At 43.9% G+C, this 16,016-nt stretch overlaps 2 protein-coding genes across 2 annotated transcripts in view; one reads left to right on the top strand and one right to left on the bottom strand.

Moving 5' to 3' along the window:
* Positions 1–6,613, bottom strand: part of ACAT1 (acetyl-CoA acetyltransferase 1) — a 43,382-nt gene extending 36,769 nt beyond the window's left edge. Inside the window, exon 1 of the mRNA XM_063951612.1 lies at positions 6,460–6,613. Coding sequence (XP_063807682.1) covers positions 6,460–6,510 — 51 coding nt within the window. The 5' untranslated portion in view covers positions 6,511–6,613. The remainder of the gene's footprint in view (positions 1–6,459) is intronic.
* Positions 6,614–6,674: 61 nt separating this feature from the next.
* CUL5 (cullin 5) overlaps positions 6,675–16,016 on the top strand; it is a 190,852-nt gene continuing 181,510 nt past the window's right edge. Inside the window, exon 1 of the mRNA XM_063951611.1 lies at positions 6,675–6,794. Coding sequence (XP_063807681.1) covers positions 6,771–6,794 — 24 coding nt within the window. The 5' untranslated portion in view covers positions 6,675–6,770. The remainder of the gene's footprint in view (positions 6,795–16,016) is intronic.

The raw sequence follows: 16,016 nt of genomic DNA, 5'->3' as shown, positions 1-16,016 counted from the left end.
GAGGCTTGCCTTCACTGTTCATAGTCAGCACACTGCAGGCAATAATTCATACAGGGAAAAATACTTGCAAGATACTGAGAGTGGTATAAAAAGTTGACGTTCAGAATGCCAGCATCAGCGTGTCAACACAATCTATATGTCAACATTCAGAATTTTACATGAGTGGGAGGCAGACACGGCAAATGTCGATATTGCCAGAATGTTGTCCATGTGGTTTTCCACAGGTGTGTTAATTAACCGTAACATCAGCAAAAATCAGGTGTCGACATTGACTGTCAACATTCTCTCACTGCCTACATTGCGGATGTTGCCATGTTTAATGTCGATCTCCAGTCCATGTCAACATTCCGACTGTGTCAACATGCTGAGTCCTGACTTTTTATACCACCCCCATTCTTGCAAGTATCTTGTTAATGATCTGCTTCTGCTACGTGCCATCGTCTGGATTTGATACGCCCCCCCCAATATGAATTATTGCCGGCAAGTCTACTGAACTTAAAGAAAATGAAGGCAGGCATCTGGAGTATACCACGGTTACCGCCACTGATGTCAACATTCTGAACGTATACCATCAGGATCCTGTGTTAATTTACCAGCTGACATTGGAATCCCGACTGTTGGCATCTCAACCTATGGGGTCGATTCAATTCAGCAACAGTTGAATAGCGCCGGGAATTAGCTCCCAACGCTATTCAATTCAGCTAAAGTTAAGTCGGAGAATGCCCGGTCTCGCCGACTTAACTGATTGTTTTGTCTGGAGAACGAGCATTCTCCGATTTAACTACCCGCGGCGATGCTGATTCCCGACAGAATTAGCCTTGCGCCGGCCACGCGGCAGTTCTTTTGTCGGTTTTCTTCTCTCACCCCCCCCCGGGGCTGAGAGAAGAATTCCCGACAACTGAGGGTACCTAGTCGCTGTATTGAATGGCGCCGGGAGCTAATTCCCGGCGCTATTCAACTGTTGCTGAATTGAATCGACCCCTATGTAAGTATAGGCTGCGGGGACGGGGGGGGGGGGGGGGGGTCAGGGTTAGGCTGCGGGGTGGGGGTGTGTCAAGGTTAGGCTGAGGGGAGGGGGGAGTGTCAAGGTTAGGCTGAGGGGAGGGGGGGTGCCAAGGTTAGGCTGAGGGGAGAGGGGTGCCAAGGTTAGGCTGAGGGGAGAGGGGGGGGGGTGCCAAGGTTAGGCTGAGGGGAGGGAGGGGTGGTGTCAGGGTAAGGCTGAGGGGAGGGAGGGATCAGGGTTAGGCACCCATGGGGAGGGTGTGGGGGTTAGGGTTAGGCTGCGGGAAGGGAGGGTTAGGGTTAGGGGAGAGGAGAGCACCAACTCATCCGTCGGCATTGCAAGCTTCGGGATCCCGATATTGGTCTTCTAACCACTGGGATCTCAAGCGCCGGCATGTCATACTGAATCTGAAGGAAAGCCTGCTCTGTCCAGGATTCCAGGTGGGAAGCCCCTTAACTAGTGTGAGAAACTTAGATAGCCCCAGATTTCGGTCTCTAGCATTTTTTGTGAGGAAATTTCCAGATGTGTAGTGTCCTGATGTAGCGCGGCAGAAAATCAGACACACTGCACTAGGTTTCTGTGACCAGTACAATAGGCCTGATGCTGAATTAAATGAAGGGGCAGATTTAACAACGAGTGATATTCTGGTTATCACTCATTACGCATGTTAAATGGCGCTCCAACCAATCAGCTCCTGTCATTTTTCAAACACATGACAGTTAGGAGCTGATTGGCTGGGGCAGGGCCGGATTATGCCTTGGTGGTGCCCGGGCACTTAAGACAGGGGGCCCCCGATGGAAGGTGGAGGATGTATATTAAATTGTGTATACCTCCCAACATGTCCCATTCCAGGAGGGACAAAATGCTCTCTACCTGGACTTCCCACTTAATATATTATTGGTGTTATCTGTGTTGAACTATTTAATTGATAAGAAAGGTACTTAAAAAAAGGTGATTGCAATCATAAATTAAGAAGGAAGTCCAGGTAGAGAGCATTTTGTCCCTCCTGAAATGGGTCATGGTGGGAGGTATAGATTGTGCATATTAAATTTAAACCAATGATGTATATTAGTTTTAACTAATAGTTTAGTAATACCTGGGTACTGTTTATACATAGTATCTGAGGTTGAAAAAAAGACAATTGTCCATCCAGTTCAACCTATTTGTGGTGTCCTATGCATGATGATTTGACTAAAATTTCTGACTGATGCTGCTGTCAGCCATTGCATTTTATCCCTATTTATAGTAACTATAATGCATGACTATGCACCATACCCCTGGATATCCTTATCCAATAGGAATTTATCTAACCCATTCTTAAAGGTGTTGACAGATTCCGCCATTACAACTCCCTCGGGCTGGGAATTCCAAACACGTATTGTCCTTACCGTGAAAAAGCCTTTACGCTGTATTGTGCGGAATCTCCTCTCCTCTAACCTGAGCGAGTGTCCACGAGTCCTTTGTGTTGATCTAACCAAAAACAGGTCCCGCGCAAGCTCTGTGTATTGTCCCCTTATATATTTGTAAATGTTGATCATATACCCTCTTAGTCTGTGCTTTTCCAATGTAAAGATGCCTAGTCTTTCAAGCCTTTCCTTGTATTCCATCGTCTCCATGCCCTTAATAAGTTTGGTCGCCCTCCTCTGTACCTTTTCAAGCTCCAGGATATCCTTTTTGTAGTACGGTGCCCAGAATTGTACACAGTATTCAAGGTGTGGCCTCACTAGTGATTTATATAACGGGAGTATAATACTCTCGTCCTTAGCATCAATACCCCGTTTTATGCATGCTAATATCTTATTAGCCTTCTTTGCTGCAGTCCTACATTGGGTACTACTGCTTAGCTTGCTATCTATGAGTACACCTAAGTCCTTTTCCAGTACAGAATCCCCTAATTTTACCCCATTTAGTAGGTAGGTGTAATTTTTGTTCTTGTTACCACAGTGCATTACCTTACACTTGTCTGTGTTGAAGCGCATTCTCCATTTGGCTGCCCATGCTTCTAATTTAACTAAGTCGTTCTGAAGAGACTCGGCATCCTCCTCTGTATTTATAGCCTTACACAATTTGGTATCATCTGCAAAAATTGACACCATGCTCTCTAGACCTTCTGTTAGGTCGTTAATGAAAATATTGAACAATAGCGGTCCTAATACTGAGCCTTGCGGCACACCACTTAGCACTTCAGTCCAAGTTGAAAAAGATCCATTAACCACAACGCGCTGCTTCCTATTATCTAACCAGTTTTTGACCCAAGTGCATATTGTGCTTCCTAGCCCTGATTCTTGTAGCTTGTAGATAAGTCTCATGTGTGGTACAGTATCGAACGCTTTGGCAAAGTCTAAAAAGATTACATCCACGTCTTTACCCTGATCTAGGTTTGCGCTGTTTCATAAAAGCCAAGTAAGTTGGTTTGACAGGATCTGTCCTTCATAAACCCATGTTGATTCCTTTTAATGACCTTGTTGGTTTCAAGGAACTTCTGAATACTATCTCTTAGAATACCTTCCAATACTTTCCCCACTATAGATGTAAGACTAACTGGTCTATAAATTACCTGGTTCAGCTTTACTTCCCTTTTTGAATATAGGCACTACTTCCGCTATACGCCAGTCTTTGGGAACCATACCTGATATAAATGAATCCTCAAAGATCAAAGATAGCGGTTTTGCCAGTTCAGAGTGAAGCTCCATTAGAACCCTTGGATGAATACCATCGGGCCCTGGTGATTTATTAATCTTTAAATGTTTTAATCGGTCACAGACTACTTCCTCGCTTAAATAAGTACCTATCAGTGTGATATTCTCATTATTGAGATTGTGTGTCAGTCCCTGAATTGGGTCCTCTCTAGTGAATACTGTTGAAAAAAACTAATTTAGTGTGTCCGCTATGTCATTATCATTTTCCCAACTTGTCTTTTAAAGGGCCTATACTCTCCTTCTTTAATCTCTTGCTATTAATGTATTTAAAGAATTTTCCACCTAATTGAAAGACAACTATTTTATAAACTTTCCTTGTAGTGGAACAAAGACAACTTAACCTTAAAATACACATAGAAAAATAAAATAATTTATCTTGTCACATGCAAGAATAGCAGCAGCCTCTGTACTACTTACACACTGGGACAGGACTCAGGAGGACTGTGTGTGTGTGTGTGTGTGTGTGTGTGTCTCTTTCTCTATCTCTAGACCCAAATGGTATAGTTGCATAACAGTTTACACAGGACTCAGACACCCAGGTGGGGAGGAGGAGAAACTGAGATCCCTGTGTCATTTACAGCTCTTTCCACCCTCCTATCTCTCCTCTGGTCAGAAAGCTCTGTCGGTAGCTCATGAAACATGATATTCCTGTGTCTCTGCCTGCATTGCATACTGTCCTGCTCACATTCTGGCTGCTGCTTAAGAGGTAAAGCTAGGGATGTCAGTGTGCTCTGGCCGGGGGGCCCCCTGACAAAGGGGGGCCCGGGTACAGTATGCCCTGGCCCCCCTTAATCTGGCTATGGGCTGGAGCCCCATTTAACATTCATAATGAGGGATACAAAGACTATCACTCGTTAAAACTGCCCCTAAATCAGGCATATTGCATGCATGGGAAAATATATATATTGACCCGTATGCAGAGTTGCCCGTCTGCTATGTGTATACTACCAGTCATCATCACAGACCAATTGTCAAAGTTTTGGAGGTGTATTTGGCATAGCCTGCACTGGAATGGAAAAGGTTCACATTTCGGTGCATAGAGTCGGGTGCCTGTAAACACCATCCCGACATATACAGACTGCCCGTGGATCCCGGCCATGTCCCAATGAGCCATAGTTGTAGTGTGTTGTACACATGAGACACTAATATTACTTAGAAAATGTAATTTGTTTTGAACAATATGAATGCATCAAAAAAAGTCGCCCTCCGATTACCTGAAACACACTGCAGCCCAGTGGTCCCCAAACTTTTTTAAGTATCAGAATTTTTTTCACTGCACCCCAAGACCAAAAGTTTCTTATTGTGAAATTCAGAAAAACATATTGAAATGAAGTAAATTGTGTTTAGCTGTCATCCTTAGGTTACGTGGGAAGGAACAGGATTCGCTTCTGTTTGGCCACATGTAGTATTTTATGATAGGAAGTCACAAACACTGGTTTTGCCTATTACATTAACCGTAAGTAATTTTATTTGGTGATGGATCACCAGCCCAGGGCACCCCTACAAGAGACCCGAGGCATCCAGCTTGGAAACCTCTGCTGTAGCTGTACGCCATGGTACAATCTGTCATGTATATCTGTATTGTAATGGAAGTAATAATAATGTGCTTTATATAGCGCTTTCCTCCAGTAGGAATAAAGGTGCACATTTTGGATAGCATTTTGAAAAAAAAGATCTATAAATCTTATCCGTCTTTTCTGCAGATGGGTATGGATCGTTAGGTCGACCCAACTTAGGTCAACCACTGAAGGTCGAAATGCATTAGGTCAACATGGGCGTTAGGTCAAAACGTCAACATGAGGTTTTTATACTCTTTTTGGTGTCGTTTTCTCTGTAAAGTGACGGGGAACCCAAATTAGTGCACCGAGTCCCCTTGCATGGCTCGCTTTGCTCTGCACAGTTTACTGTTCCAATCGTAGTCCACGTGGATCATTAAGTATGAAAAAATCCAAAAAACTGTTTTTTGGTTTTTATTTTAAAACCACTCATGTCGACCTTTTGCCCTGTCGACCTAATGAGTGTCAACCTAATGACCATAACCCCTGCAGATTATGCACTGACCCTCTGAAAACCTATGTTGCAGAGCAGACCAGGGTGGGTCAGACGGGATACAGTCATTAGGTCGACTACTATTGGTTGACATGCATTAGGTCGACATGTACTATGTCGACATGGATAAAGGTCGACATGCATTTTTCCCATATTTTTTTTCTTCATACTTTGCGATCCAAGTGGACTACGATTGGGAATAGTAACCTGTTACGGGTGCAGTGGTAGCAGAGCGAGGCACCTTGCCCGAAGCCGCGAGCCATGCTTGGGGACACGGTGCTCTAACTTGGGATCCCCATCACTTTATGATAAAAACGACAGCAACAAAAGTAAAAAAAAAAAATCATGTCTACCTTTTTCCATGTCGACCTAATGCCTGTAGACCTAATGACCAATTCCCTGAACCTGAATACTGAAGGCGAAGCTGCTACTGATGCTGCAGCTGCTGCAGCATCAGTAGCCAGGTTCTTCAGTGCACAGCGCAGGGGCTGCAGGCCTCACTGACACAAGACATAACAATGATAGACCTTCTGCACAGCTGTCCTTGGTGCCCAGCACAGGCTCCACCGGCGCCCGCTGGCTGTCAATACACCCTGCCAAGGGCACCCAGGCATGTCTGCTGCCAGTTCCCTGCGAGTGGGCTCCTGGCAGCCAGCAGCAGGACACAGGCACCCAGACGTGCTTATGGGCTACATGGAGAGTACTCACTCGGGTGGTGCGGGACAGGTGAGCCCCGGGACGCGGGATACAGAAGGCCATGCCTGACGCTGATGGACCGAACTCCTAGCAGCGGCAACTGTCACTGACTCCAGCAAGTCACCTCTAGTGGCTGACGTCATCCGCTACGCCTTCCGGCCCGCCCTCCTGCCTGATGTCTGCCCAATGGGGAGCCTTGGAACGAGACGCCCCTCCAAAGCCACCGTGCCCGGCTGCGCCTCGGTCATGTGACCCGACATGCGCCGGCAGCAGCTGCAGCTGCAGATCTCGCGGGATCCGGCGGGAGGACAAGTTGAGGGAACATGGCGACGTCTCATCTCTTAAAGGTAAGGAGCCCCTTTCCCCTCCCTCCCCCCCCTGCCCCACAGCCGGCGCCACCTCCGTCCCCGCGTCCCCCGACCTGCTCCGTCACTCCGTGCTGTAATGTCAGTCACCGGCGATGTCACTGGCGAAGCGGCTTCGAGTCACACACAGACCTCTGTCACTGGGGCTGCCTGTCACTCAGGGGCCGGCCGCTACGGGGGGTGGGTCATGTGTGTGTGGCCCTGTCACTGGGGCAGATACAACTCTGTGCTATTACCCGTCCTGTCCTCAGCAGCCACATCTACCACCTGTACATACATGTTACACTGACCTGAGTGTGTGTTTGTGTATATGTGTGTGTGTGTGTAATTATATATGTGTGCTTATATATGTGTGTTTATGCGTGTATACATGTGTGTGTGTGTGTATATATAGATATATATATATATATATATATATATATATATATATATGTATATGTGTTCTTTCTCTCTCTCTCTCTCTCGTGTAACAGATAGTAGTTGCACCGGTACAGCACCAGGTTGGACATCAGTATAGTATAACAGGTGACAGGAGGCTGCAGTGTGTCTGTACTTCTGACTTTATATGAATTACTTTGGAGTTATTAGTAGATTGGCTGTTGGAGCAGTCAGTGACTGCTAGGCCTGTATCCATTGATTCTTCTCTTATTGTTGAATCATGCCCTCCCAGTGTTATCCACCATGTTGTGTGCTTTCTAAATATAACCCACAAGCACCTATTCCGCGTTTATCCGGAGCTGAAGCTGGGTTACATCTTTCCCAGAGTGCATGTTACACGTGCCTCAGTGTGGTTACTGTACCTGTAAGGTGTGTACACACGGTGAGATATATAGTCAAATCCCAAGGAAAGTTAGTGCAGATTGCAAGGTGAAAGTCACCACGCGATCCTGATGCAATACCGATGTGCGTTCCCGCGAGGTCGGTATCGCAAGCCTAGATAGACTGTGCAGGCAAGTCAATTTTGAGTATTCTAAAAGTATAGTCAAAATTGACAGCCAAACCACCCAGAGCAAGTATCGCAAACAGTCCTCTATGCTTGTGATACCGACCACAGTCCCTGTCTCATAGGGGTCTATTCATGTATAACACGAAAACATAATTGCTACTTATCACTATACATCGCATCTCTTCGATGCGATGTATAGCTGTGATAAGTAGCAATTCATGTATACTCACCCTTCCGACGATGCGCTGCGGTGTCTGGGGCTCCTGCGGTGAGGTCTTCTCCGGCGGTCCCTCCCTGCGATGCGCGGAGTCCAGCGACGGTCCCTTTGCGCATGCGCAGCTTGATGACCTCCCGGCAGGCCGCAGTGGTTGCTGGGAGGTTGGGGGGGCGGAGCCAGCACGAGGTGCCGAGCAGTGATCAGGGAAGCATTGAGCTTCCCTGACGTCTCCGCAACGCAGTTCAGGTTACGCCGTCCTCAGATGGCGAACCTGAACTCCATGGAGAAGCGGAAAGCAGAGCTTTCCGCACCTTCATGAATCGCACTCACCATACAAAGGTATGGTGATGCGATTCAGGCACAGAACGGGGGTACCGCTGGAGAAGTCAGAGACTTCTCCACGGTAACCGGCTCTGTGAATTGCGGTAAGCAGAGAAAAGCCCTGTTTTACGCAAAACAGGGCTTTTCTCTGCTGCATGAATAGACCCCATAGTGAGAATCGGACATAGCCGAATCTCACCGTTTGTGTACACCTTAAGGATGCTATAAGTGCGCTCTATACTAAACAGTATAGGCATATTGTACCTTACAGCTTTGTGTGTTCATCTGCCGGGCCTGGTTCCACAAGTATCTGTAATTACACTGTACATGCTCTAACATAGTGCTAGGCAATGTGCTGCACTCCAGCTGCTGTGGGTCTGTACATCCCAGCATGCCCTGACACTCTTTTAACATGCTTAACAACAATACTGTAACCACGGCATGTTGGAATCTGTAGTTCCACAAAATCTGGAGTGCCGCACATTGCCTATTGTGATAGTTTGCGTAGTGTAATTAATAGACTTACTTAAATATAAAATCCCCCAAGGAATCTTCAGCGATTATTTTTTGGTACTGATAGGTAGATGTGATGCTTTGAGTGTGTAAAAAATGTTTCTCCTCGGTAGGGCAAGCCAATTCTTATAGATGTGTTGTTAGGGTCCTCGTAACATATCAATCGCAAAATCTCTCTTTTGTTTTCTCTTGCGTCCGCAAGGGTGCACAGGATAAAGAGTGTTGTTGGACTACCGTCACTCTCGGGAGTTCGCTCTGCCGGCCGTTGCATCTGCACTGTGTTGAGAATTGGATTGGCCAGTGCCAGTCTGTTTTTGAATTGTGATTGTTGGGGAGATTTTTCAAAGCTTGGAGAGTGATTAAGGGGTCTATTCACGAAGCAGTGAAAAGAGTGGAGAAGTGAGCCAGTGGAGAAGTTGCCCATGGCGACCAATCAGCTGCTCTGTATAATTTTATAGTATGCAAATTATAAATGTTACGTCAGTGCAGATTGGTTGCCATGAGCAACTTCTCCACTAGCTCACTTCTCCACACTTTTCACTGCTTCATGAATAGACCCCTAAGTACCAACTAATTAGCTGGTTACTGTCGTTTTTCGAACACCACATTTAAAATGTCGAAAGCTTATTGGTTAGTACTTTATCTCTATCCAAGATTTGATAAATCTCTCCCTGTGTGTATATCAATACATTTTGTCATGTATTTAATTGGAGCAATGGTACATCCCTTTGCAAACTTATTTCTGGCTTCAGATGAAATAAAGTGGCAAGTCGTGATCATCGTTCCGCTGAAATGAGTTTCAGCCTGAAGTAATCAATTGGTTTACTGATGACGGCCTCATTCGCTTTAATGCTGCTGACCTATAAAAGACTGCATTTTCAGTGGTTGTAGTTGTTCACTGAGTTACGGTAAAGCAACGTTTCTCCTTTTACTGGGCTGTGATGTTGCCCTCACATTGTGACACCGTTACATGTGTTTCCATGGCGATACGTTGCGTGTATCGCTGAAAATGTAATCAACTCCCTGATAAACATAAAGATCACAGGGCTGACTTTAAAGGGATGTAGTTATGTGACCGGCGGTCGGGAGACTGCCAGTCACTATACCGCCGCCGGGATCCCATTCGCTTAAAAGCCCGACAGTCGGCATGCCAACTGACATGGACTATTCCCACTCGTGTCCACAACACCCATAGAGTGAGAATAGAACCTGTGGCAAGTGCAGCGAGCCACCGAGCCCGCAAGGGGCTTCATTGCGCTCGCGCCCCCCGCCTGCAATCTAAAGCTCGGGATCCCAAACGCCGGTCACACAAACCCAACCCACTTTAAGGGGAATTTTTGGTACACACACTCAGTAGCGCTACATATACAGAAGGGGTTATAGGGTGGAAAGAAAGTTCTTGTATATATCCGGATTGTCTTCCCGATGTATTCTTCTACTGAAGCAGGGCTTACCAGCCGTCTCCGTCAATTCAGATCATAGGAAGGGAAACACCAAAGAAAGAAAAAGAAAAGGAGAGGGTGGTCTCAGTTCTAATTCTTGTTCAATTGAATGTATCAATATCGATGGGAGAGTCTATAATCTTCCTCCCTATGGGTGGTGTTCAGATCCTACACGTCTTATGGGATCACCCTTGTGGTAAGCAGTCAGTTGTGTGCTCACAATTTTCTTACATAAAGCCTCGGAGAAAACACTCATAGAGGTTTCTTTTCCCGTCGCTATTGTAAATATCAGAAATGAAGGGGATGCTCACGTGTGATCTTACCCCAAGGAGAGTGTGGATAAACCCATCAAGGTATCTTTCATCGGGCTGGGTTTCTTCTGATCTTTCCTCGTGATTTCCGAGGTGGAGTCACAGAAAATGAAGTAGAAGAAAAGTGGTTACTGGAGAGAATTCTCAAAGTGGAGATAGTCTGTATGGGACAACCCTTAGGTATATGGGATTGTGTAGCAAGATAAATTTAAAGGACCACCTTTTCCGTGAAACTAAAATTATAAGGATTGCTCACATGTAAGCTTACATATAAGCAGCTATTGAAGTACACATAAAGGTATCTTTATCTCTGGTAATCAGATCTCATATTTCAGTGACATCATAATGGTTAATACGAAATGCTCACTTGTTTGCTTACATCAGTGGGGTCATTCAAAGCCCATAACGGTTTCTTTTTCCCAAAGCAGGCGAAATTCACAGTAATACCAAAAAGTTAATATTATATAGAAGTCCTTGTGGTAAAAACAATTCCAAAAATTTTTATTCCATTAAAAAGCAAATGTACATAAAAAGGAAAGATCTCTGGGTTAGATACCAGATGGATTTACCGGCCGTGGGAGGGAATAATATACCCGGGTTCCTCACCACTGGATAGCAAGGTATCAGTCCCAAAAGTCAATCCCTGTGTTCTTTCAGCTCCTCACCAACGCGTTTCGACCGTATGTCTGGTCTTTTTCAAGGTATGTGAGGAGGAGGCTGAAATCTAGTGTTTAAATACCCAAACCCTATTAGGTCACTTCCTGTGTGGGCGGCGTTCATTAAAAATGAGTTGCATACTATGGGGGTCGATTCTATTCGGCAACTTAAGAATAGCGCCGGGAATTAGCTCCCGACGCTATTCAATTCAGCTCCAGTTAAGTCGGCGATGTCCCGTTCTCGCCGACTTAACAGGTAGTTTTGTCGGGAGAACGGGCATTCTCCGACTTAACTCCCCGGCGCGAGGCTGATTCCCGACAGAATCAGCCTCGCGCCGGCCGCGAGGCAGCACTTTTGTCGGGTTTCTTTTCTCATCCCCCGGGGATGAGAGAAGAATTCCCGACAATTGCGGGTCACTAGCAGCTGAATTGAATAGCGTCGGGAGCTAATTCCCGGCGCTATTCTTAAGTTGCCGAATAGAATCGACCCCTATATATGTTTAAAATGAATATAGATGGTCCTAATATAAATAACTATGGGGTCGATTCTATTCGGCAACTAATGAATAGCGCCGGGAATTAGCTCCCGACGCTATTCAATTCAGCAACTAGTTACGTCGGCGATGGCCCGTTCTCGCCGACAAAACAGGTTGAATTGTCGGGAGAACGGACATTCTCCGACTTAACTCCCCGGCGCGAGGCTGATTCCCGACAGAATCAGCCTCGCGCCGGCCGCGAGGCAGCACTTTTGTCGGGTTTCTCTTCTCATCCCCCGGGGATGAGAGAAGAATTCCCGACAATTGCAGGTAATTAGTTGCTGTATTGAATAGCGTCGGGAGCTAATTCCCGGCGCTATTCATTAGTTGCCGAATAGAATCGACCCCTATAATAGCTAATTGGATATATCCTCTATTACTTAAATTTTATATGTAGAGAATACATTTAATTTTAGTAGCGTTGCGTTCCACGAGCCGTGGAACGCACATTTCCGGCGGGTATCCGGTATATTCTCCCGCATTTTTTAAAAATCTCGTATTGCGTTCCACAGACTGTGGAACGCATGGCGGATATCCGCTCTATGTGTGTGGGATTTAGAGTAGTATATATCATTGCGGTCTGTTGTTTACAGGACCACAGTGATATGCAGCGGGATGGTGCGCCGAGGAAGGTTGGCGCATCAGTCCGTAGTGCGCATGCGTGGAACCTGCGTTCCAAAATGTGGATCCGCTCCCGGATTTTGACTGGTCATGTGGTATAACCGGAAATACACCTGCGTTCCATTGGTTATAGCAGTGCTCGATACATACATATTGTTTACATAGATGTACCATAATCCCCCAAGATTAGTCTTAAAAACAGCATAAGTTAGATTCTTTGTTAAATATTGTTACATGTAAATATTCACAAAAGGGATTTAACCAAAGTGGATTTCCCTTACGTGGGAGGGGTTAATTTAAAGAATGATGGGCAGGAATGATATATTATACGGGATGTAAATAATTAATCTATAATGAAACTTTCTGCTTTCACATCAAATTGCAATCTGAGACAAATATAAAATATACTATTAATAATAAACGGTTCACAATATGGAATAGGATTGATAATGCTATTCTGAATGGGGAATATATTCAAAAAATGAACAATACGTTTCCTATGGAAAGGAAAACATAGGTACAAAAAATATAAAAATAAATAAAAAGAGAGGGGGTGGACTTTATAAGAACCATTTGGTCTCAAAGTCTAAATTGAGACCCGCAGGGTGCAGAGTCCCAACATTAAAAATACATTTCATTTCTGCCTTGGCCAGCATTTTCTCTGTGTCGTTTTTTCTCCAGTTATTTTGAATAGTCTGTATCCCACAGAAAAATACTAGTTCCGAGGGATCACAATTATGTTTGTTTTTAAAGTGTGCGGAAACTCCATGTGTGATCAAGCCTTTTTTTATGTTTCTAATATGTTCCGTTAGGCGATCTTTTAATTTTCTCGTGGTTCTGCCTATATATTGCTTGCCACATGAGCATTGCAATAAATATACCACATTTTTGCTGTTACACGTGATGAACTCATTGATTTTCATACTGTTCTTCTTATTGGTGGATGTATATTCCATGATTTTGGAAGTGGTGCTCTTACAGTTTCTGCACATGGCACAGTTTCCGCATCGGTGAAACCCTTTGGTGCGTATCATTCCTTTCCTTTTACTTTCCTGAGTGCAGCTTTTTACCAGTTGATTTTTTAGATTGTCCGCTCTTCTGTAGATGAATCTAGGTTTTTCTGATAGGACATCTTTCAAAATGGGATCCCTAAGTAGTAACTGCCAATGTCTCTTTATGACTTGTTCTATTTGTGTATGTTGATTGTTATATTTAGTAATGAAAGGTATATTAGACCTATCTTCTGACCTTTCTGTTTGATCCTCATTTCTATTTAGGAGCGTTCTTCTTTCTGTTTCTCTGTACTTCTCAAAGGGTTTATCTACTGTTTCAAGATCATATCCTCTGGCAGAAAGTTGATTTTTGAGGTGTGTCCCTTGTTGTTCGTAGTCCTCCTTCTTTGAACAATTCTTCCTTATGCGATGGAACTGGCTATTAGGGACGGACTTCAACCAATTTTTGTGATGACTGCTGGTATAGGGAATAAAAGAATTACAGTCCGTCGGTTTCACATAGGTTTTGGTGTGTATGATGTTATCTTCTATAAAGATCTCCAAATCTAAAAAGTGGACTGAGGTTTCGCTAATCTCAAATGTTAGATTGATATTTTTATTGTTATTATTGAGATGAGTACAAAAAGTATTTAGGGATAGTTGGTCTCCATTCCATACAAAGAAAATACAAAGAAAATATCGTCAATGTATCTGGTCCAGGTCACCAGGTTCGCCCCACCCTCCGTGTTGTTATATACATATTTTTAATGTTGGGACTCTGCACCCTGCGGGTCTCAATTTAGACTTTGAGACCAAATGGTTCTTATAAAGTCCACCCCCTCTCTTTTTATTTATTTTTATATTTTTTGTACCTATGTTTTCCTTTCCATAGGAAACGTATTGTTCATTTTTTGAATATATTCCCCATTCAGAATAGCATTATCAATCCTATTCCATATTGTGAACCGTTTATTATTAAACGGTTATATTTAATAATAGTATTATAATTTAATAGTATATTTTATATTTGTCTCAGATTGCAATTTGATGTGAAAGCAGAAAGTTTCATTATAGATTAATTATTTACATCCCGTATAATATATCATTCCTGCCCATCATTCTTTAAATTAACCCCTCCCACGTAAGGGAAATCCACTTTGGTTAAATCCCTTTTGTGAATATTTACATGTAACAATATTTAACAAAGAATCTAACTTATGCTGTTTTTAAGACTAATCTTGGGGGATTATGGTACATCTATGTAAACAATATGTATGTATCGAGCACTGCTATAACCAATGGAACGCAGGTGTATTTCCGGTTATACCACATGACCAGTCAAAATCCGGGAGCGGATCCACATTTTGGAACGCAGGTTCCACGCATGCGCACTACGGACTGATGCGCCAACCTTCCTCGGCGCACCATCCCGCTGCATATCACTGTGGTCCTGTAAACAACAGACCGCAATGATATATACTACTCTAAATCCCACACACATAGAGCGGATATCCGCCATGCGTTCCACAGTCTGTGGAACGCAATACGAGATTTTTAAAAAATGCGGGAGAATATACCGGATACCCGCCGGAAATGTGCGTTCCACGGCTCGTGGAACGCAACGCTACTAAAATTAAATGTATTCTCTACATATAAAATTTAAGTAATAGAGGATATATCCAATTAGCTATTATAGTTATTTATATTAGGACCATCTATATTCATTTTAAACATATATAGTATGCAACTCATTTTTAATGAACGCCGCCCACACAGGAAGTGACCTAATAGGGTTTGGGTATTTAAACACTAGATTTCAGCCTCCTCCTCACATACCTTGAAAAAGACCAGACATACGGTCGAAACGCGTTGGTGAGGAGCTGAAAGAACACAGGGATTGACTTTTGGGACTGATACCTTGCTATCCAGTGGTGAGGAACCCGGGTATATTATTCCCTCCCACGGCCGGTAAATCCATCTGGTATCTAACCCAGAGATCTTTCCTTTTTATGTACATTTGCTTTTTAATGGAATAAAAATTTTTGGAATTGTTTTTACCACAAGGACTTCTATATAATATTAACTTTTTGGTATTACTGTGAATTTCGCCTGCTTTGGGAAAAAGAAACCGTTATGGGCTTTGAATGACCCCACTGATGTAAGCAAACAAGTGAGCATTTCGTATTAACCATTATGATGTCACTGAAATATGAGATCTGATTACCAGAGATAAAGATACCTTTATGTGTACTTCAATAGCTGCTTATATGTAAGCTTACATGTGAGCAATCCTTATAATTTTAGTTTCACGGAAAAGGTGGTCCTTTAAATTTATCTTGCTACACAATCCCATATACCTAAGGGTTGTCCCATACAGACTATCTCCACTTTGAGAATTCTCTCCAGTAACCACTTTTCTTCTACTTCATTTTCTGTGACTCCACCTCGGAAATCACGAGGAAAGATCAGAAGAAACCCAGCCCGATGAAAGATACCTTGATGGGTTTATCCACACTCTCCTTGGGGTAAGATCACACGTGAGCATCCCCTTCATTTCTGATATTTACAATAGCGACGGGAAAAGAAACCTCTATGAGTGTTTTCTCCGAGGCTTTATGTAAGAAAATTGTGAGCACACAACGGACTGCT

This window comes from Pseudophryne corroboree, chromosome 2 (assembly GCF_028390025.1).
Source record: "Pseudophryne corroboree isolate aPseCor3 chromosome 2, aPseCor3.hap2, whole genome shotgun sequence".
Lineage (NCBI taxonomy): Eukaryota > Metazoa > Chordata > Amphibia > Anura > Myobatrachidae > Pseudophryne > Pseudophryne corroboree.
The sequence above is the reverse complement of the archived record's forward strand: the minus strand, read 5'-3'. Positions and strand labels throughout refer to the sequence as shown.